The following is a 22,139-nucleotide window of genomic DNA, read 5'->3' on the forward strand; positions in this document are numbered from 1 at the left end:
CGTTTGGGGTCAGTGCACGATCCCTGCAGGAGAGAGAAGAGTCGTAAGTCACACCAGTCCCTGAAGAAGACTCAGCCCCTGCCCTCCCGCGGCGCCGTCTGCAGCACCAGAACCCGAAGGTTAACCCTGTGTAACATCCGCTCCCCATTACCTCGCTGGACATGAGCAAAGACGACACTCTGCTAAAGTGAACACAAATCTGCAGCTCGAAGGGGCGTGTGGAAGGCAGGGGAGCGTAAGGAAATGCTTCTGTGGAGCACAGGTCATGGACTCCCCGGATAGGACTGTGACTACTGTCAGCTCCCCTACCAGCTAGCTCGAGACTACTTTCTATAATTTTGGAGTCTGGGGCATCATTCAAACCTCGCTGAATGGTTGGGTCTTATTCTAGGGGACAATCTCTGAAGTTTCCTGCAGAGACTGCACAGAATGTTCCAGACATTTCCCCTGCCCCAGCTCACATGAATGAATGTGACATGAAGCAGGGACAAAATAACAGAAGCACATTCGAGGGTCTGATAAACCCACTCAGCTCCTTTCCTGTAGTGTTTGTGTCGCAGTCCTGGGCGGGAAGAGTAGGAATACTACCTGTGGCAGAGCCTCAGGATAGTCTGTCATCGGCAAGAATGGGAAGAGAAGAGGAAGAAAAACTCATCAGCCCGGGTAGTGGGAAAATTCCATCTCTCTCTCTCTCTATCTCAGCCTCCAAAAGGAAATGAGGGGGCAGCTTATTTCCTCCTCGCCCACCCACGTACAGTGAGGATTCAACTGCCACAAAGTAAGATCACCCGGAAGTCAGTGAGCTGGCCCCCACAGGAAGATAAAGAGAGACTCTGAGTCTAAGGAAAGAAGCTCAGAGCAGGAAAGCCCATGTTAATAATCGCCCACGAAAGTAAGGACAACATGAGAGCTTCTCTAAGGATAACCCCCCACCTCTCACGTCTGTGACGAAGCAAACCTGACCCAAGAAAAGGAGGTCTCTGAAGTCTCCCTAATTTCTGCAAATCTACTACCATCCTCAGCTCAGTTCCTTTGTGGGGTCAGGTAGGAAAATTTACAACAGAATGCCTCAGCCCTGCACCAGCCTTCCCCGTTTTCTCCCAAGGTGCCTTACCTTTCTTATTCCAAAAGTGATCGATTAGGCCAAAACCTAAGAAGAGCAGACCCAGCACAAAACCCCCAACTCCACTCAGCAGCTGGCTCTGGGCAGATTCAGACTGTGCCCCTGGGAAGTAAAGCCTGTGTGTCAGTGTCTGTCCTCATGCCCCACAGTGTTCTCGTCTGGAAACCTAGAGACCAGCCCTGATTATAAGAGACAGAGGAGCTCAGAGATCAAAGTGGGCGAGCGATGGAGGGGGGAGAGCATGCAAAGACCCCAAGGGGACAGTGCAGGTGGATGGTGAGGGGGATGTTAGCTCCTCACAAGGTATGTCCATCTACAACTGCTACAGACCATCTTCAAACACCAGCCTTGATGTCAAAGCCCAGAATTTCAGAATTTCAGAAGGTGCACGGCCAAGGCTAAATGCAGCCTGGGGAGTCAGGTCGTGTGAGGGGAGCACCATCATATCTTGGGAAAAAATGAGATCACTGTTCAACATGTGCCTTTTGACGTGAAATCATGGGAGCTAGTCCTCCATGACTTCCAGCTCAGAAATTCCATCAGGGAGTCGTGCAGGAGAGGAGATTATGAGGTATGCAGGACACAGCATAAATAAGGAGAGATCCCCCCCACCAGACCCAGAGTTCTCCCTGCACTTTGTGTTTTCTGCTGAGTCCGTGGTGCCTATGATGTAGCCCTTACGCCATTCTACTGTGATGGGACTCCGGAGGCTGGGGTGCCCCACATGGCAAGTGTAGATATCGCCACGCCGTGGTATTATTTCTAGCATCACGAGGATCTGGTAGGTCCAGTCCCCATTCTGAATAAGAGGTGTAAACACAACTCAGGCTGTCTACTCCTGTCCATTCCGGAACCATCTGACTTTAACTTGGCGAGGGTAGAAATTTGTCACCGAACAGACCAGCAGATTATGGTGGTTTAGAGCCTCTGTCCTGGCTGGGGAGACAGTCACTATAGGCTCCACTAGGAGGGAAAAGAGACAAAATTAGACAGTAAGGCAGCAAAGCGCCTGAAACCTCTCCTTTGATTCTAAAGTAGAGAAGATCACAGGTATTAAATAGTCGTCTGTTGGACTCCTAGCTCTGGGTTTAATTAGCTAATTGGTTAGCCCACTTTTCAGGAAAAGAATATCTTTATTTCGTGCTCACTGGTTTCTTGAACAAGATAATTTATGCGAAAGCTCTTTGTAACACAGACTGGATATCTCTGGTTTTGGTTTTGGGGATTTGGGGGGGTTCCATTTTTTAATAGAAGTATAGTCAGCTTACAATATTGTATCAATTTCTAGTGTACAGCATGATGTTTCAGTCATATGTATACACACATATATTCCTTTTCATATTCTTTTTCCTTATAGGTCACTGTGAGATATCAAATATAGTTTCCTGCACTATACAGTAGAAACTTGTTGTTTATTTTATATATAGCAGTTAGTATCTGCAAATCTTGAACTCCTGATTTATCCCTTCCCACCCACCTTTCCCCTCTGGTAAACTTAAATTTGATTTCTATGTCTGTGATTCTGTTTCTGTTTTGAAAATAAGTTCATTTGTGTCTTTTTTTTTTAGATTCCACATATGAGTGATATCATATGATATCTCTGTCTGACTTACTTCACTTAGAATGACAATCTCCAGGTCCATCCATGTTGCTGCAAATGGCATTATCTTATTCTTTTTTATGACTGAGTAGTATTCCATTGTATAAATATACCACAACTTATTTCTGACTGGATAACTTTTAAAATATGCATATATACATATTCATGTGTGTATACACACGTGCAAAGTGTGCTATGCACACAGTTGGGGGACCAGTTCAAGCTCCACCCCCCTGCCTCAGTTATGCTTACAGAAGCATTGCTCTTAAGGATGGAACTAAAAGGGTGAGAGAACTTAATAGAAAAAGAAAGAGAAGGTGGAGAAAAGGAGAGCATTTCAAGGAGAAAGAACCACTTCTGCAAGAGGAAGAACTAAGGAGTCAAACAAGAATTAGATGTCATAGAACGTTATGGAGTCCATGTGGTGTGAGGGACTCAGAAGCCCCGCCACATATGATAAATCTTGCGACCTGTGAAAGATTGACGTTCAGAGCGCCGAGGATGCCAGCGGCTGCCCCCAGTGCAGGGTTTGTCCTGCTTAGATTTTCACATCCTCCCATCTCTGTCCAGCCAGGTGCTCCAACGTTTTTTCCCTGGGAACTTGAAACCCCTTCCAGTCCCACCAAGATCCTAGGAAACCACAGAAGATCCCTTTCTTGGGGCCTTCCCAGTAGGATCCAGGTGAAGTCCATCCCGCCCATCCCAAACTCACCTCTCCGCTGACTGGTGAAGCCAGAAGTCCCCTGGTAGTCGTGCCTGCACAGCGTGTCCACGTGGGCCTGAAACACCGCCAGGAAGTCCTTCTGGCTGTTCCAAATCTTAGCCCACTACCACCCTAGCTCTGATACAGCCACAAACTCGTCCAGGTCGCTGTCAAAGTGCAGGATCTCTTCCTTGTTGTAGATTTGTCTGACCACCAGCTTCACGTGCTCCGTCCCATTGGTGAAGTAGCACATGCTTTTAAACTGGTACACAAAGTTCTCTGCGAGAGACCCCAGCGGCAATAGATTTAGTTCAGCCTTGCATTCCCACCAACCAAATGCTTAGTGAGGGGAGGCATGAAAAAGGGAAGGAAAACACCAGTGCAGCTAAGTGACTGAATAAAATCTGCTCTCAGCCCTCAGAACTGTATCCCCAGGAAGGATTTAGGGAATTTCACTGTCTCAAATCCTGCAGTGAACATTAAAGAAAATCGAATGTAAAGCAAGAAAAATAATGGAACGATGGTTGGTAATGAAGGAATAAAACTGTCAGTATTTGCATATGATAAATCTGTGAATGAAGAAAATCCAAAATTATCTACTGCTAAAGGAATTTAAAGCAATAGAGAGTTCAAAAAGTAACTGGAATAAAGATTCACTTTCAAACATTCTGTAGACAAGAAACAAATTCTAAATACATTTTAATTATACCATTACTGACAGCATGAAAAATTATGAGTCTCTAGGAGTAAATCCTACAAAGGATATTAAGACTTCATAAAGGAAAGGTACTAAATTTTAGGAGATACATTAAAATACTCCTAAAAAAAAAGATACATCTTGTGCATGAATTTAAGACAATATTATAAAGATGACAATTCACCCAAGTGAATTTAAAATTGTTAGTTTTTTAATTATTTAAAACTTTATAAGCTGATTCTAAAACTTAATACAAGTACAAGAAGCAAAAATTAGTCAAACTACTCTTGAAGAAGTAAACACAGTGAAAAAAATTGCTCTCTTGGATGTCAAGATAGCAAATAAAACTATGGTAGTTACACGCTACATTATTGGCACAAACGTAGAAAAATAAACAGGTGGCATAATGTATCCCAAAATAATCTCCATACACTAAATTTATGACCAAGGGGGTGCTTCAGATCAGTGGGGAAACAATGCTTTTGTTAATAAATGGTGTTGTGATAAACGGGTAGCCGTGGTGGGGGAGGGGAAGTTGGACACATTCCTCACACCCTTTACAAACTAAACCTGGATGAGTTAAAGCCCTGAGTCTGAAATGCAGTCCTACCAATGCATTAGAAGATGAAATTAGAGAATGACTTTGGAAGTATAAAGTACTTCTTAAACAAATCATTAAAAGCACTAACCATAAAGAGAAAAGATTGATTAATTCAACTTCATGCAAATTAACAACTGCTCATCAAAAGATATCATTAGAGAGTTAAAAAGACAAGCTGCAAACTGCAAACAAGTATCTGCAAAGCATGTACTGACCATGGGCTTGGTTCATAATATTTTTGTATCTTTTAAAAACAAATAAGAAAAGACTTAGGTACATCAGTAAAGAGTAAACACCAGTGGGCGATAAACATGCAGAATTGCTCGTCTCGTTGGTAATGAGAGAAGTGCAAGGTGAAACACAGTGAACTACCACTCCATACCCACCAAGCGGCCAAACACACGAAAGTCTAAAATACAAAAGTGCCAGGAATTGGGTTCCTTTATCAGCCACTTCTGAGAGCACATGGAGAGATAATTAATTTGAATGACACTTGGGCATTCCGTTGTAAAGCTGAAGATAGGCATAAACGTTTGACACTCCAATTCCAGTCTGAGTATGTATTCTAGTCTAAAAAAGTTGCAGGTTCGTATGCTCCAGAATACATTTTTTTTAAAATGGTAGTAATACAAAAGTGCACATTAGAATGGGTAAGTACATTGTTGTACACTCATCAAATGAAAACTATGCACAACGATGAAAATGGATGGACAACCGCTACATGAAAGACCATGACAGATCTTCTCAAACATAATACTGAGCAAAAGAAGTGAGATGGAATATAGCATTTATAGAACATTTAAAGGGGGAAATACTAATCTATATTGATTAAGGATATGTTCATATATGTTAAAACCATAACAAAAAGCAATAATATTAAGATTACAAGGGTGATAATAGTGCTTACTTCTGGGAAGAAGAAGAGGGTGTAATTGGGAAGAAACATATGTGAGTCTTTGGTGGTGCTCATAATAGTCATTTTTGACCTGGTTATTGTTTATTTGGATATTTCTTTATAACTTTTGTTAAATTTTACATATATGGTTTAACCAATGTCTGTACAATGTTATGTTTCAAAATAACCAGTGTAAACAAATTGTCAAATAATAATACTTGCCTAGAGTCGTGTGTGCATGTGTGTCTTTTAGAAAGATTAAGTGAGGTAGTTTGTGTAATGATATTACTACAAGATTTGGGAATTTGTGAGTATAAAATAAATATCAATTCCCTTGGTTTTTCATCATTCTCATAGCCCTAGTCACCATCAACACTGTCCCAAGTTTGTATATAAACTCAGAGCTAGTGGCAGTCACTGCCTATCCTCATCCCACTTTTCCTCTCACATCCTCCAAAGTTATCTCCGTGAACCCATGCTCACACTCTTCGGATAGTGAAGCTGCAGCGGTCAAGGCTATCTTGAATTTCTCCAACCCTCTGTCCGATAGCACGTGAATACCACTTGCCCCAGAAAGTCCCTAGGGTAGTAAATCCTTTTAACTCACTCTCTGAGGTGCTTTAATGCATCCCATTTTGTCTTGCACCTGGTATAGAAATGGACTTCCTCTTTTTCTTCCAACTCTGAGATCCCAATGTCTTTCCCACAGGAGAAGCTAGTCTCCCTCCAACTGCAGAGATTGAAAACAGGAATCTAGCAAAATTCTATTTCCTGTGGAGGAGAAATCCGGACTGTGATAGGAGCCCTTCCAAAGTCTACCTGGGATTTTTTCAGAGGGCAACACACCCCACTCTAAGCCCCAAAGTCCAGGAAATTAGTTCCCAGATCTGGGATCTCTGAAGAGAAGCTGTCTAGCACTTACTTGGAGCACCTCTGCCGTGAGCCATGGAAGTCCTCAGCACCATGAAAACAACCATCACAATACCAGCCGCCGTCCAAGGGTTCCTGGAAATGGTCACCCTCATCCTTCCACCCTGGAAACAGGAACGATTTAGCAAAAGCATCAGCAGTCCCCACAGCTGCAGCCAATTCACCTGATGTTTCACTTTGCAGACAATGAAAATGAGGAAACCTTCTATGAATGTTAGGATTGGTCAGTACCTAGGGAAAAAGCCAATCAATCCAATAACTTAGGCTCTCATTTGTCTCTGGGTAAACACCTTTAAGGAAAGTTCTCGATTCAAAAATTATTCATGGACCACCTACATGGTGCCCAACACTATGTCATCGCCAAATATCACTGAACTGGGTGATAGGCTGAAAAGATGTTTGGAGGTTTAAGGAACCAGAAGAAGAAAGTGATGTGCAGTATTTCTTACTGGGACATTTATCTAATTTATCTGGTTCTTATATTTTGGGTTTGATAGTAGGGAGGTGGAAGGAAATGGAGTGATATTCTCTGGGAGAGAAAATAATCGTCTAAAAGCTGTTCATTACCTTCCTTGACTTGGCCAGTATGAGACACCACAGGATACAATGTAAAAAGCAACAGATTTTGAGAAAAATGTACTTGTATCACAAAAAAATTATAAACTTTATAACCATCAATTACATAATCTCTGTTAGCTTCAGTCTTTTTTTTTTTTTTTGAGGTAACATTGGAGTTTTTAATTTTTATTTTTATTTTCTGATTTACAATGTTGTATTAGTTTCTGGTGTACAGCATAGTGATTCAGTTATACATATATATATACATATACATATTCTTTTTCATATTCTTTTTCATTACAAGTTAATCTAAGCCATTGAATATAGTTCTCTGTGGGTAACACTGGTTTATAACATTATGTAAGTTTCACATGTACAACATTATCTATCAACTTCTGTATACACCACAACATGCTCACCAACAAAAGTCTACTTTCCATCTCTCACCTTACAATTGACTCCCTTTACTCATTTTGCCCTCTCCCCATCCCCACTGGTAAACACCAATTTGCTTTTTGTATCTATGTGTTCGTTTTCATTTGGTTTTGTTGTATGTTTATTTTTTTATATTTCACATATGAGTGAAATCCTACTTTATTTGTGTTTCTCTGTCTGACTTATTTCACTATGCTCAATACCTTCAAGGTTCATCCATACAGTCACAAATGACAAGATTTCATCCTTTTTTATGGCTGAGTAGTAGTCCATTGTGCATGTGCTGTGTGTACACATATACACCACATTTCTTTATCCATTCATCCATTCATCCACTTAGATTGTTTCCTTATGTTGGCTGTTATAAATAGTGCTGCAATGAACATTGGGGTGCATGTATCTTTTTGAATTAGCTTTTTTGTAATCTGTGGATAAATACCCTAAAGTGGAGTGGCTGAACTATAAGGCAGTTTTATTCTTAATGTTTTGAAGAATCTCTGTACTATTCTCCACAGCAGCTGCACTAATTTGCTTGCCCCCAACAGTGTAGGAGGGTCCCCTTTTCTCCACATCCTTGCTCACACCTACCTGTCTTTTTGAGCACAGCCATTCTAACAGACATGACATGCTAGCTCATTGTGGTTTTGATTGGCATTTCCTCAATAATTAATGGTGTTGAACATCTTTTCATGTGCCTGTGGCCTGAGACACCTCATGGCAATTGGGCAGGTGGCCAGTGCCCTGAGGTCACAGTATAGCCAATTTGCCAAATGGACTTGCTTCTTGTTGACTCTTAAGTTTTAATTAACCAGATTTTGGGTGGTGTCCATAAGATCATTGTATAGAGTATTAAATTTTAATTTGTCTTTCACCTGGGTCCCTGTCACTGCAGCTGCAGACTTCCTCAGTAAAGGTGGTAATTAAGAACGGTAGCCTAAGCAAGGTGGGGTTTGAGGAGGGGAGACCGGCAGTGAGGAAACAGAAGCAGGGATCTTCCGTGGCTGGGCAGGAAAGCTTCTCACCACCTCTTCTCTCTTCGCTGAGGGAGGGAGATCCCCCCCATTGTTCCTTTCAGAGCCTTGTAGACCGAGGTAATGTAAGAAAAAAAAAAAGAGATGCGAAGGCTACGTGGGGAAAGCCCCTTAGAAAACGTCAGGTTTCCACCGGGATTCCCTCCACGGACGAAGTGGAGAAAACCAACTTAAATTCCGGTCTCGATCGCCGTCTGGTGGTAGAAGTGCCACATCACATCCTCGGAGTAATGACCCAGCGTTGCAAAACAAACGCATACTCAAGTTTAAGATTGCTAAATTTCTTAACTTTTTCCAACTGGAATTTTATTTAACCTAGCATTGTGACCATGTCCGTCACTTTGACATGAAACTCTATAGTCTTCTTTCAGCTCATCTCTGGTTTACTGAGGATGCCCTAGATGAGATCTTTCTGCCCTCCAATTTTCCCCTCCCTACCCACCACCACCACCACCATGCAAGACCTATGACTGCCTCTCCTACCTTACCTTCCTCTCCAAAGCATACTCTGGGGCTCAACCCTAAGAGGTCTCCACACCTCCCAAGGACAATGGTGAAAACGAAGAGAAGACTTTCTGATGGAGCAAGGTGGCAGAAACGCAACTTCAGGCCAAATTCTGGGCAAAATCTTTACTGCCAGAGACACTCCATAGATCTTACTCTTTTAGAAATAATATGCCTGCAATTAATCGATACCAAAAATGGCTGATTCCATATTTGGACAGGAAATGTACAGGATGAACCTGGAGCATTTTGTCATACCGGATAACAAAGAAACTATCAAAAGACTTGTGTCAAACAAACTCAGCAGTCACTCGAACAAGTTTCTCTTGACCAAAGATTATACATTTGAACTTCAACATGGACAAAAGATTTCAATGAGTTAAAATCCATCAAATGCATTTAGATCCTTGACTTTTTGATACTACAAAAAAATTAAAAGTAAAACCTAATTGCTCACTTTTGGATAACAGTTGGGGAGGAAATACATTAACCTGAAAACTAGTAAATAAAGGGAAAGAATTCAACATTGATCCTTCTTTCCAGAGTATCACTGGGCAACCACTAGTAAACAAAGGGAAGTGCCTCTTTAGAGAAGTAATAAAGCATATACATGAAGAAGGAATTATAGAATTAGCACATTCTCATTCTGCAATTCCCAGCGAATTAAAGGACTCAGGCAAAAGCATCTGAGGTTATTAACAACATAAAATGAGAGACAACTGGACATTATGTGCCTCGTGGTGAGACGACACCACCACCAATAGACTTTCCAGAGGGAATGAAACCTAAGTCTGACCCAGCCTCTGCATCCGGGTGCCAATTTGTAGGACATGCAGAGGACAGAGGGACACGTCAAACTGCAACAGGTGTCGGCAATCGGCAAAATCCAGACTGTGGAAAACTGCAGGTCAAATGGCACAGGCTTTTCAACATATTAACCATAAGAAAAAGAAAGGGATGGAGGAGAAACCTGTAAAATAAAAGAGACATTAAAAAAAATTACACCTACGGTGTCCAAGAATTCACACTTGAATGAACAAACTATGAAGAAACACTCCGAGGTGGTCGCCGTAGCAGCCATAAAGTGACTGCTTTTAGAAGGTGAGGGGCTTGACTGGTCTGCAGCCCACGGAGACTTCCGCCGTGGCTGGAAGTTCTGTTTCTTAAACTGAGTGTTGATTATAGGGATTTCGCCTTAAATAACTCATTGGGGGAGAAAAAAGGAGAAAGTAAAATTCACCCATTGCCTAAAGATAAGTGCTACGGAACTTTTGAAGTACATCCTTCCAAGTTTTTTTCTAAACATATACTCATAAACATATATATGTTTCCAAAGATAAGTTGATGTTGTGTATGCTATGCATAGTGTGTTGTAGTCTTTTTCACTTATTAGTATGTTGTGAGTGTTTTTCCACGTAAATACATATCAACTTGCAAAAAAATAATTTATTGAGTTATACATTTTATGTGGTTACCTGTATCTCAATTTTATTTTAAAGGAAAAAAGGCCAAAAACAACGAAAAGAAAGCAGTGACTATCTGAGCATTTGTCTTCTGAAGTCTGTGGAGACGGCAGTTGGAAGAGAGAAAGACAGAGATGACAGCTACGGGGTTGGGGCTGGACCACAGAAAAGTAAACCGTTTTGAACTGGAAGGAGCTAGGTCTCAGGGGAATTTCTGGACACTGTCCTTGGAAATGGGGACTAAGGACACAGACATGCAGGAGAAAGAAGGGAAGAAGGGTTAGGGATGCTGGTCTCAGAACACAGAATTCTAGAATCTGTTCAGGGCTCCTCCAAGACCTCACAGGAAAAAATCATCCAGAACTTTGACCTCATAAATGTCCTCTACTTAGTCCGGGACCCAGACCACTTGGTCCTGCTTCCAGCTCCAGGGGGAGAAGCTTCAGTTAGGACCTTAGTGTGGCTGTTCTGGACAAACTGCTCCTGAGACCTGCAGGGACAGCGACAAAGTCTCGTGAGGCCCCCACCCTCCCAGTGCAGGGACTCAGCAAGCAGAGCACCCAGGCACAGCCACTTACATCTTATCCCCATGACATGACCCTCCCTCTGGCCAAAGGATGGGTGAGTGATTTGCACCCAAAGATAAGGAAGGAGACATTACCTTATCACCAGACAACTGAGTCTCCACATATCCTGGAATAAAAAGGAAGGAAGAAATAGGATGCCCCAATTAGGACCCAGTGTTGTGACCATCCTGGCGGTACCAGAACTCCATCTCCACTTGCCCCCTAGAATGTTTCTGGCTTCAGAAAGGACTACCCCAGTCATCCCTGAGAAGCACAGTCAGCCCTCCCTGCCTTGCATCTTAGACGCTGGGAAAAGTGGGCAGTGGGGGAAGCCACGGGGCAGGGGGTGAGTACTCGTCAGAGCTCATTACCTTTCCGGGCCCTGACGTGGACAGTGATCCCCACCAGAAGGAAGATGAGTCCAACCAGGAAGGCTGCAACTCCACTTAGCATCTTTCCCCAGGAATATTCAGACTGAGCTCCTATGGGAAACAGGTCTTAAAGTTAGCCAAAAGCTCCCAATATTTGGTGTGCCTTCCTGAAATCCCAAAGCCTGTGCTGGACACCAAATCTAATGCTATCTGGAGAAGGAATGCATTTAGAAATGGAGCCAAGGTTTGTACCCATGGAATTTCTATTACTGATCGCCCTTAAGAACTCCTCCTAAGTGCCAAGACCAAAGTGTCAGAGGATATGAGTTCTCAAAGCTGGAAGCGAGTGACGACGTGATTAGACCACCTTATTTCTTAGGAGATAAAAGGATAGATAACTGCCATGGTTTCGCCCACCCCAACCCAATGACCCCAGTTTGTATGACTCCCTCAGATCAGGGGCAAGAAGAACTCGTGTGTGTGACCAAGAAGAACCCAGAGGAGACACAGGCCCCGTGTTGAGTCAGATTGACCCAAGTCTAGCCCAGAAAGTACAAGAAGCTGATTCTCACTCCACTCCACAGAAACAGGGCTCAGCACGCTGGGATGATCAACCAGGCAGGTGTAGACATCTCCAAGTTCCGGAATCGTTTCCAGCATCACCATTGTCTGAAAGGTCCAGTCCCCGTTCCTGATGAGGCCAGTGGGCATGACCCCCTCTCTCTCCTCCCGCCCATTCCGGAACCACCTGATCGTGATGTCCCCTGGATAGAAGCCTGTCACAGAGCAAAGTAACAGACTGTGGTGCTGCAGGGATGGGGTCCTCTCCGGATACACTGTCACCTCTGGTTGCACTAGGAAGGGAGAGAAGAATGAGACATTGTGAAGGAAAAATCACAAAGCCAACAGAGGGTTTTTATAGGTACTATCTCTGCCCCTAATCTCTTTCCCAGATGACCCAAGGGGAAACTGGAAATTTGGGGAAATCTCATCCTTGAAGACTCAGACACTGAATATATGAGTGTCCCCAAGTAGGATTTAGGCTTTATCAGACACTCCCACGATTACCCCTTGTATTTGAGAGCACATTAGTCCCTGAGAGCTGGGGATCTGAGACCACGACCACAGTAACCTGAGGATAATGAGTAAGTCACAACTGGGGACAGAACATATACACAGAACCCCCACCCACCTACTGATCCTAACCCATTATCCTGAAGCAGGAAACTGCCTAGTACAGGAGGAAGAGCCATGGTCAAGTTCTCGTGGGGGAGATTATTGAACCCCAGCAGACCCCACGTTTCAGCTCACCTCTTCTCCCTACAGTGAAGGGTGCTCCCAGCTCGTAGTTCCGTCTGCAGACCAGATCCACAGAAGCCCTGCTCCTCTCTAGGATGTCCGACCGATTGTTCCACAGCTCAGCGTCAGGCCGCCCCAGCTCCGTCAGGGCCACAAACATTCCCACATCGCTGTCGAAACGTGCATACTCCTCCAAGTTAAAGATGAATCTGACCACAAACTGCACCTTTTCTGTCCCATTGGTGAAGTAACAGTCAGCCTTTGCCTGAATCACAAAATCCTCTGGGAAACAAAAAGAGAGACTATGAACCAGGCCCTACTGTTAGGAAATCAATGCCTGGTAAATTATGCCAGACCACATGGATTTGAGAGGAAAGCTTTGACTCCAGTAAATCGGCCAGAGTAGCCTCTGCTCCCTTGGGCCCCACCCCGGTTCCTCTTGGCAAAGAAGCGTGAGGCCCAACCTACCAGGCCAGCCAAACAGGAGACATGTAACCCAAAGAGGCAACTCAAAGTGAGTCAAGAGACAAACGTTCCTTCAACAAGTACTCATTCATTCATTCACTCATTGGACAAATATTTATAGACTGTGTTTTGCCAGGCACTGCGCTAAGTTCCTCCAAGCCAAGCTTTCACAAGCTCAAGGTTTTAATTCCCATTATTAAGTCAAAATATCCATCCCCATATGGAGTAATTCTTTGGTATTCTTGCCCTTAGCAGATTTATTCTGTACTTCCTTCAAGAGTAAATTGAAGCAGTGGCGGAGGCCGAGCAAAGACATGCAGAGGAGGTTCTTAGCAGATGTGAAATAAACTCCCCTCCACCTTCCCCTCACTATGGGTTTTCTCCGAGAATTTTCTTCTGGACCTTTTCCTTCCCACAATTACTCAGAGACCTCATCCCCTCTGTTGGCTCCACTAAAGTAATGACCTCATTACCTCTATCAATATTGGGTAAAATAATATTAATTCATGGCTTGAAAATGTCTTTTATCATCATCATCATCATCATCATCATCATCATCGGCACCATACCTGTAGTTCTAGTGGTTGCAGTAACATGCTGATAGGAAATATAAGGTTAACTTAAACCTTCTCTGGGGGATTTTATATGAAACACTTCCATTGAAGAGGGAATAAAAATATCCAACTTCATTCTCCATTATGATTTTCCACTTTCAAAGTATCTTACTATTGTTGACAGCAACTAGTTTGAGCTCTGTATTAACTTTTGTGCAACATACCTCGTTTCTAATTGGCTCATGTTCTCCAAAACAATTTAATTTTCCAAAGCTACTTAATCAATCTTCATAGATAGGAAAAAGTATGATTTAGTGTACTATGGTCTGAATGTTTGTGTCCTCCCTAAAATTCATATGTTGAAATCCCAATGCCCAAAGGTGATGGTATTAGTCAGTGGTGTTTTGGGGAAGTGCTTAGGTCAGGAGGGTGAAGCCCTGATGAATGAGATTAGCGCTGTTATAAAAGATGCTCTAGAGAGATCCCTAGCCCCTCCCACCACGTGAGGACACGGAGAGAAGGCGCCTTCACCAGACCTGACCATGCTGGATGGAGCCTTCATCTGGGACTTCCAGCCACCAGAACTTTGGGGAATTTCTCTTGTCGATAAGCCAGCCAGTCTGCGGCATTTGTCAGAGCAGCCCAAACACACTAAGAAAGGGACAGCTGTCTTAGATTTGAAGATCTGGAAACTTTGAAGAGCCAAACTGATAAATGGCCCTGGCTCAGGTCTCAGTTGATTCAAGTTTTAGTTCTATATCTAGTAGTTTTATGTAGAAACGGACACTTACCCTCCCTGACCTGTTTCCCCATCAATAAAGACGCGGCACCGCCGAGGTAGAGCTCAAAAGCATGGTGTTAAGTAAGAAAAGAAGCAGAATGTGATTCAGTGCACAATGACACTTATTAAACTTTTAAAATACACACAGGAAAACAATTGTACATCTTTTTAAAGCCATCCTCATACTTGAAGACATACCAGACACATTAGAATGGATATCTTTGGAAGGGAGGGGGTAAGAATGGAGAAAAGAGGAAGTTCTTGTTCCGATCCATGATTACGTGATCAACGCCATTCTATGCATTTGAGAACAACAATAATAAAAGGCAATTCAAATGGGCTGAGATTGCAGGTTGATCAGGAAAGATCTCCCTGAAGAAATGCCACTGAAGTTGAGACTTAAAGGCTAATTTTACTGATCTTGAGTAAGATTTGCTTTCATTTGTAAGTTCAGGGGAAACTTGAACTGAGTGTAAGGATGGCAGCAGCCTTCCTGGGTCAACCACACTCATCTCTAACAAAACAGCTAATTTCAGATGAGGCTCGAACCTCCAATTTTCTATGTCGTCTTACAATCTAAATCAGAAAAAAAATTATTTTTTAGTCATAGCTATATAAGATTTAAGATCTTACTGATTGTGTGTGTGTGTGTCTTGTTTAATGAACATCATAAGCTCAGAGAGGTTTCTGTTGTCTAAGAATAGTGATTTGCTCCCACCCACCCTCTCCACCCCTAAGTTTGTTCCTCTTTTGTGTTTAATGAGACTTTGACATTCAAAGGGGTTCTGTTTTGAGCACATTATATCCTGTTTTTTCTGCTACATATGTTTTCATAACATAACACTGCTTCGTGTTTGCATAGCTTAACTCCTCAGCTAGAAAAATAACAGCAGTAAATTACAAGTACCTGGTAAACTGAGGATGGGGATAATACATTCAACTTCTCTTATTTCTCAAAATTGCTTAGTACACCCTGATCATATGATAGATGCTTAAAAATGTCACATGAAGCAACCTTTGTTTCCAAGTTCTTTTGTCCACAAATACCCCATTTGGATGAATACAAAAACAGTCACAATCATCAAACTCCTGGCTTAAAAGTAGCAGCTAGGAGAGGGTGTGGAGAAAGGGAACCCTCCTACACTGTTAGTGGGAATGTAGTTTGGTGTGGCCACTATGGAAGACAAAATGGGGAGTCCTTAAAAAACTAAAAATAGACTTACTATATGATCCAGCAATCCCAATCCTGGGCATATATCCGGAGAAAACTAATTTGAAAAGGTACATGCATCCCAATGTTCAGAGCAGCACTATTTACAATAGCCAAGACATGGAAGCAACCTAAATGTCCATCAACAGATGATTGGATAAAGAAGTTATAGTATGTACATACACCGTGAAACACTACTCAGCCATAAAAAAGAATGAAATAATGCCATTTGCAGCCACATGGATGATCCTAAAGATTGTCATAGTAAGTGAAGTAAGTCAGACAGAGAAAGACAAATTTCATATGATATAACTTATATGTGGAACCTAAAACAATGACACATATGAAATTATTTACAGAACAGAAACTGACTTACAGACATAGAAAAACTTATAGTTACCAAAGGGGAAAGGGAAAGGAGAGATAAACTGGGACTTTGGGATTTGCAGATACAAAACTACTATATATAAAATAGATAAACATCAAGGTCCTACTGTATGGCACAGGGAACTGTTTTCAATATCTTGTAATAACCTATGATGAAAAGGAATCTATATAATGTGTATAACTGAATCACTATGCTGTACACCAGAAACTAACACAGTATTATACATCAACTCGGCTTCAATAAAAAAAGAAGAATAGCAGCGATTCTCAGACTGCCTCCATCCTTGCAGTTCCCCATAGTGACACTGATACAGAAAGGGCCCTAAGCAAGGTGATATGTTTCCCTTTTTCTTGCCTCCCTACTCCTTGCATCCATGGTTCTGAGACAGGAAGTGTCTTTACCCACAATCCATTGTGTGTGGTAAAGAGGAAAAGAACATTTTTTCTTTTTTTTTTAATTGAAGTATAGCCAGTTACAATGTATCAGTTTCTGGTGTACAGCTAATGTCCCAGTCATACAAATATATACATAAGAATACCTTTCTGTCAAAGGTAAGAGTACTTTCTTTCAAGCCAGAAGCCACTGTCTGGACTGTAGCCTGGACCTATAGGAAAAGGCATACTTCCCCCACCCCAATTATTGAGTATACGGCTGAAAAAAATCACTGTGCTCTTACCTGGAGAATCTCTGCCTTGAATCATGGAGGAATCCAGCCAGATTACATTCACTGACAAAGCCACCACCCAGGGAACCCATCTAGAACTCATTCTGGAAGAAACAAACAATGAGACAGAAAAATCGTCAGCCTCTTCAGAATGGGGCTTGCCTACATCCAACTCAGTCAAAAATATTCATTAAGCATAGAGATACCTTTCTGGTCTCCCCAGGATTGGAAGCTCCTCACACTGATAACCAATTAAGATAGAGGAGCTCGGTGTCATTAGGTGCTGGGCAGAACACTTTCATAAAGTTGTGTTACACCACTCAAAAATCATTTACCTGCAGAATCACTGACAGCAGCTTAGGCAAATGGAAACTAGGCTGGGGAAAAAAAGAAAAAACAGCCCTAGAAGGTATGTGGTCTTAGAAGAACTAGGCAGATCGTGTATCACACATCCTGCTGTCCTCACTGAACACTGTCCCTGGTCTGTTCTGACCAGTAGGTCTCCCTTCCTATGTGGGGTTGACATTGCCAATGGAGGGCGTGTAAGCAAAGAACACAGACAGCATTCAGAAGCACAGGCCTTAAGAGGAATTAGTGACGGGATTATCAGAAGAAATCGAGATTGAGAATTACCTGGAGAGGAGGATTTCCTGTAAACAAAGAGAAGGGAAAAAAAATCCTAGAGAGAGAATTCTCAAAAAAATAAAATGCTGCAAAAAATGTTCAAAAGGATAAGATAGAAGAAAGCGTTACTGTGTTTTATAATTAGTGAGGCACCAATAACCTTCAATGGAACTTAGAGTGTTAAAGGTAGAAGCTGTATTTCAGAAGAGTAAAGAGTGAATTGAAATGAAAAAATGAAGGCAGCAGGTGTAAGCAGGCTTTCAGGAATCTGGGCAGTGAAAACAGGAGAAAAGAAGAGGCTCTCCCTTGAGAGAAAAGCAACACTAAGGGGAAACTGCTTTTAAGCTGGGAAAGACCTTCACAAGCTTCTGAGTCAAGTGAAAGTCTTAGGAGAAGTTGAAGATAAAAAGGAGAAGAAAGGAGAAATTGCCCCCAGAATGATTACTGGAATCCAAAAAAACAAAGAGATTGTCAGACATAGCAATGAAAAGAGAAACCCTTTTTCAGATACGAGAGTGAAGTCAGGAAGGTTTGGGGTGAGAAAGAGGGGAATGAGGAAGTTCAAGTTGTGTGGCTTCAACGAACTCAGTTTAGAACAAAGCAAGATCTTCTGCTAAAAAGGAAATGGAAAAATATGTATTTGGTAACTGAGGCAAGCAAGATCAAAGTGGTCTGTACATACATTCTGATTTATTTAGCGTAGCGCTCCATGGCCAATATCACGGATTGTGCAAGATGAAACAGATATGTTTCTCATCTTCAAGAAATGTAAAACCTGGGTGAAGTGACAGGGAAACAATCCACTGTAATGTCAGGAAGGATAAAATCAACTTTGTAATGCTTGGGCACACAAGAAGAGAAAATTCTAACAGTCTATAGAGAGTTCATGATGAAGTTGATAAAGTTGATAGTTGATACAAGTAGCCAACAAAGAAATTCATAATTCAGAATATCCAGTGTGTGTGAACAATAGAGAGGAGATAAACTTTGAGACCAAAAGTTTATCTGGAATTCCTTTAAAATTACTGATTAGCCACACCATAAATATATATAGACACACTACTTCATTGAGTGGGAGAAGGGTACAATAGAATTTTTTTTTCTTCTTCACTTCCCTAAGGGAACACAGTCTTTAATGGGTATGTAAGGTGGGATTATGATGGCAGTTGACCGGGAGAGGCAGAATTATTTGAGTTATGCATTACCAAATATGCTGAAATGCCCTCAGGGCAGCTCTACCCATAAATGTAATAGTAAATTGTAAATCAAAGGCTCAATCTATTATTAGCTGGTCAAACCCCTGATACTCCAGTAGAGAGTTTATGGTGAGCTGCTATGAAGCCTGAGAACCCAAGCAAGGTAAGAACGAGCCAGAGGTCATTCTTACTACTAAGTCCATAGGCTGTGCTATTTCCATTGCACTACATTCCTTATTCAGGTACCCAGAAAACTTTATTTCTACACCTTTAACATCCCTGTAATGATAAGATGCACAAAACGTCAAAATAGCTTAAGAATTTTACTATAACTTTGGTGCCAGGACATACCTCCTTCCCTGTCTCTTAAAAAGAAATTAGTGGTCTCATATGTCACAAGCAAGGAATGGCATACAGACTACCTGTAGGAAGAGACAGCAGGATCAACCAAGAAGGGAAATAAATAACCCACAACCTGTGAATCTCCCTTGTCAATGGCCTCTGATACATCGTAAATAAATTGAAGCATCTGATTGGTCCAGTTAGAAGCTTTGCTGAGTCATTTTCTGGGCTTAGTGCCAATGTCTGTGGTGGAAGGATCTGGGCTTCTCGGGCTTGTCAGAGAAACTACACATTTCTGGGGAGACAACTAATAAAGGGAGAGGTTGTGCCCTGGTTCCTTTCTCCCACGTTTTTGCTTCTGTGTTCTACTTGTATGCATTTCAAAAAATAAGGTGGGGCATTTGAATTTTTCTCCTCCTGTCTGACTTTCAACCAAGAGCCCACCTAATATAGATACAGGGTTTTCTGTGATTTTTTCCCTCAAACTCATATTTTGCATCCCTCTTCCTCTTTCCCTCCCCATTCTCAAGGAAGTAAGAGGCGTTGGATGTGGTGTACATGGTCGTTTATTGACGGTGTTAAAAAAAAATCATTCCCCAATTTACCTGACAATTAAAACAGCTCTTCAATTGTTATTTTGGTGACTTTATTATTTTTTATTGAAATATAATAACCTACAACACTATGTTAGTTTCAAGTGTACAACATAATGATTCAATATTTCTGTACATACAAATAAATCACCGTGGTAAGTCTTTACCATCTGTCACCACACAAAATTACTACATTATTATCGACTATATTCCCCACACTGTACATTTCATTCCTGTGACTCATTTATTTTGTAACTGGAGATTTGTACCTCTGAATCCCCCTCATCTACTTCACTCATTCCCCCTACCCCCATCCCCTTTGGCAACCACCTGTTTGTTCTTTGTATCTATGAGTCTTTCTGCTTTGTGACTGCTTGCTCATTTGTTTTTTAGATTCCACATATATGTGAAATCATACAGTGTTGTCTTTCTCTATCTTATTTCTCTTGGCATGATACCCACTAGGTCCATCCATGTTGTCGCTAATGGTACGATTTTATTTCTTTTTCATAGCTGAGTATTATTCCATTGTGTATATACATACACCACATCTTCTTTATTCATTCACCTATCAGTAGATACTTATGTTGTTTCCATATTTGGCTACTGTAAACACTGCAATAAACATAGGGGTCCATATAGCTTTTCAATTTTTGTTTTCTTTGGAAAAATACCCAAAAGTGAAATTGCTGGATCATATAATATTCTATGTTTAAATTTTTGAGGAATCTTCATATTGTTTTCCATGGTGGCTGCACTAACTTACATCCCCACCAACAGGGCATGAGGGTTTCCCCTTTCTCCACATCCTCACCTTCACTTGTTATTTGTTGTCTTTTTGCCTTTTGCTCTTCTTTTTCAAGATTGTTCTGGCTATTTGGAGTCCTGTGTTTCCATACAAATCTGTTTTAGCCATTTAATTAGGATTGGAATTATCTTTTATTTTCTTTAAAAATTTTATTACATTCCCTTAAATATCTGGACCTGGAGCTTTTCGTTGATAAATTTCTCTATTTCCTCCTTTGTAAATAATTCTATGTAGATACTCTAACTCTATAATGGTTGTTCTGGGTATGTCATATTTTTCAAGAGAATTATTCTATTAATCCAAATTTTCTAATTTATTTTCATAAAATTGAATGAAACAGTCTCTTCTGACTTTGCCTCTGTTCCTATATTAGTTTGTCTTTGTCATTTTTTATTTTCTTTATTTGCAACTTTTCTATTTTTTTGATAAGGTTTGCCAGTAGTTTATTTATTTTCCTGAAAAATTTTAAAGGTTCTGAATTTATGCATTCTACTGTTTTTCAGTTTTCTAACTCTTTAATTTCTACTTTTATCCTTACTTTCTACCCCTGCTTTCATTTGCTTAATTTTGTTTCCTTTTCACTTAATTCACTTGGTTTCATTCCTTCCTTTCATTGATATAAGTAATTAAGATCTTGAATTCTCCTCTGAACACTGCTTTAGTTATATGCCAAATATCTCATATATGTGTATAAAATGTCTATACAAGATTGCTTATAATAGCAAAAGACTTCCAATCACCTAACTACCCGTCAATAAAAGGAGACAAGCTAAATGAAATATGGTACTTCTGTAAAACAGAATACACTATGATCATATATTTCTAAAGTTTAAAAAGTAAAGTTCAGAACAGGGAACTTAGGGAGCTGCTATTTGTGAAAATAGGGAGTGAGAATATATACCCATGCATACGCTTAAGCATATATATAAGTTTCTCTGGAAGGATAAAGATAACGCAAGGGCTATTGACAAACCATGGGGAAGAGCGGGAGTGAGACTTTCCTCTGTATACCATTTTGTGCCTTTTGAATTTTAAACCACATTGACGTATTGCCTATCCACATGAATTCTATCTTTAAAAAAGAGAATAGTGCAAGGGTAAGTGGATACAGGGAGTATAGGGGACTCTTTTGAGGAGATTTGTTGTAAAGTTGGGCCAAGTCCACCTGTACCTAGCTCTGAGACCCAGGCAAGTTAGTGTTTCTAATCTCCGTTTTCTCATTCTTAGAACTGGGATAGTAATACTCATTACGTTGGATTATCTTAAGGATAAAGTAAGACAATATCTGGCTGGCCCTTAGCACAGCGGTAGCACACAGACAGCACTCAGTGAACGATGTTTGCTGATACTGAATTATTACAACTCATAAACGTTCTTATTCTCAGCATTTCTTAGGACCAGCAGATGGCATCAGACTCAAGTAAATGGATGCTCCTTTCACTGAGCACCCAAAACGGAATCTTCCTCATTCCCCAGTCCTTTTCCTCCCAAATTCTGGCACTTCCACATTTCCTCCTCTTGAGTCCCGACTGCCGCGTGGAAGGCATGTGGCTGGCCCACGCGGCTGGGGCATAAAGGACTTGAAGTTCAATGCCATTCCCACACTGGGCAGGGCAGATGGGGTGGGAAGCTGTTTGTGGCTCCAAAGTAATCTATGAGAGTTTCCTAAGGTTCTTCCTCTCCATTCATATCTCCTTTGGAAAGAGTAGCACAGGACTGAGTGGGAAAGACACTGAAG

At 41.4% G+C, this 22,139-nt stretch overlaps 1 protein-coding gene and 1 pseudogene across 1 annotated transcript; both read right to left on the reverse strand.

The window, feature by feature from the left end:
- Positions 1-1,031: 1,031 nt before the first annotated feature.
- LOC105101436 (HLA class II histocompatibility antigen, DQ beta 1 chain-like) lies at positions 1,032-6,644 on the reverse strand (annotated as a pseudogene).
- A 3,861-nt stretch (positions 6,645-10,505) lies between these two features.
- On the reverse strand, positions 10,506-17,015 carry LOC105101408 (HLA class II histocompatibility antigen, DO beta chain). The gene is made up of 6 exons (XM_010994588.3): positions 16,851-17,015; positions 12,789-13,058; positions 12,050-12,331; positions 11,478-11,588; positions 11,202-11,233; positions 10,506-11,030 (listed from the first exon to the last, which is right to left on the reverse strand). Exons 1-6 carry the CDS (start codon positions 16,939-16,941, stop codon positions 10,995-10,997), a joined length of 822 nt encoding a protein of 273 aa, XP_010992890.2. The 5' UTR covers positions 16,942-17,015; the 3' UTR covers positions 10,506-10,994.
- Between the last annotated feature and the right edge of the window lie 5,124 nt (positions 17,016-22,139).

The sequence above is a fragment of the Camelus dromedarius genome, chromosome 19 (genome assembly GCF_036321535.1).
Source record: "Camelus dromedarius isolate mCamDro1 chromosome 19, mCamDro1.pat, whole genome shotgun sequence".
Classification (NCBI taxonomy): domain Eukaryota; kingdom Metazoa; phylum Chordata; class Mammalia; order Artiodactyla; family Camelidae; genus Camelus; species Camelus dromedarius.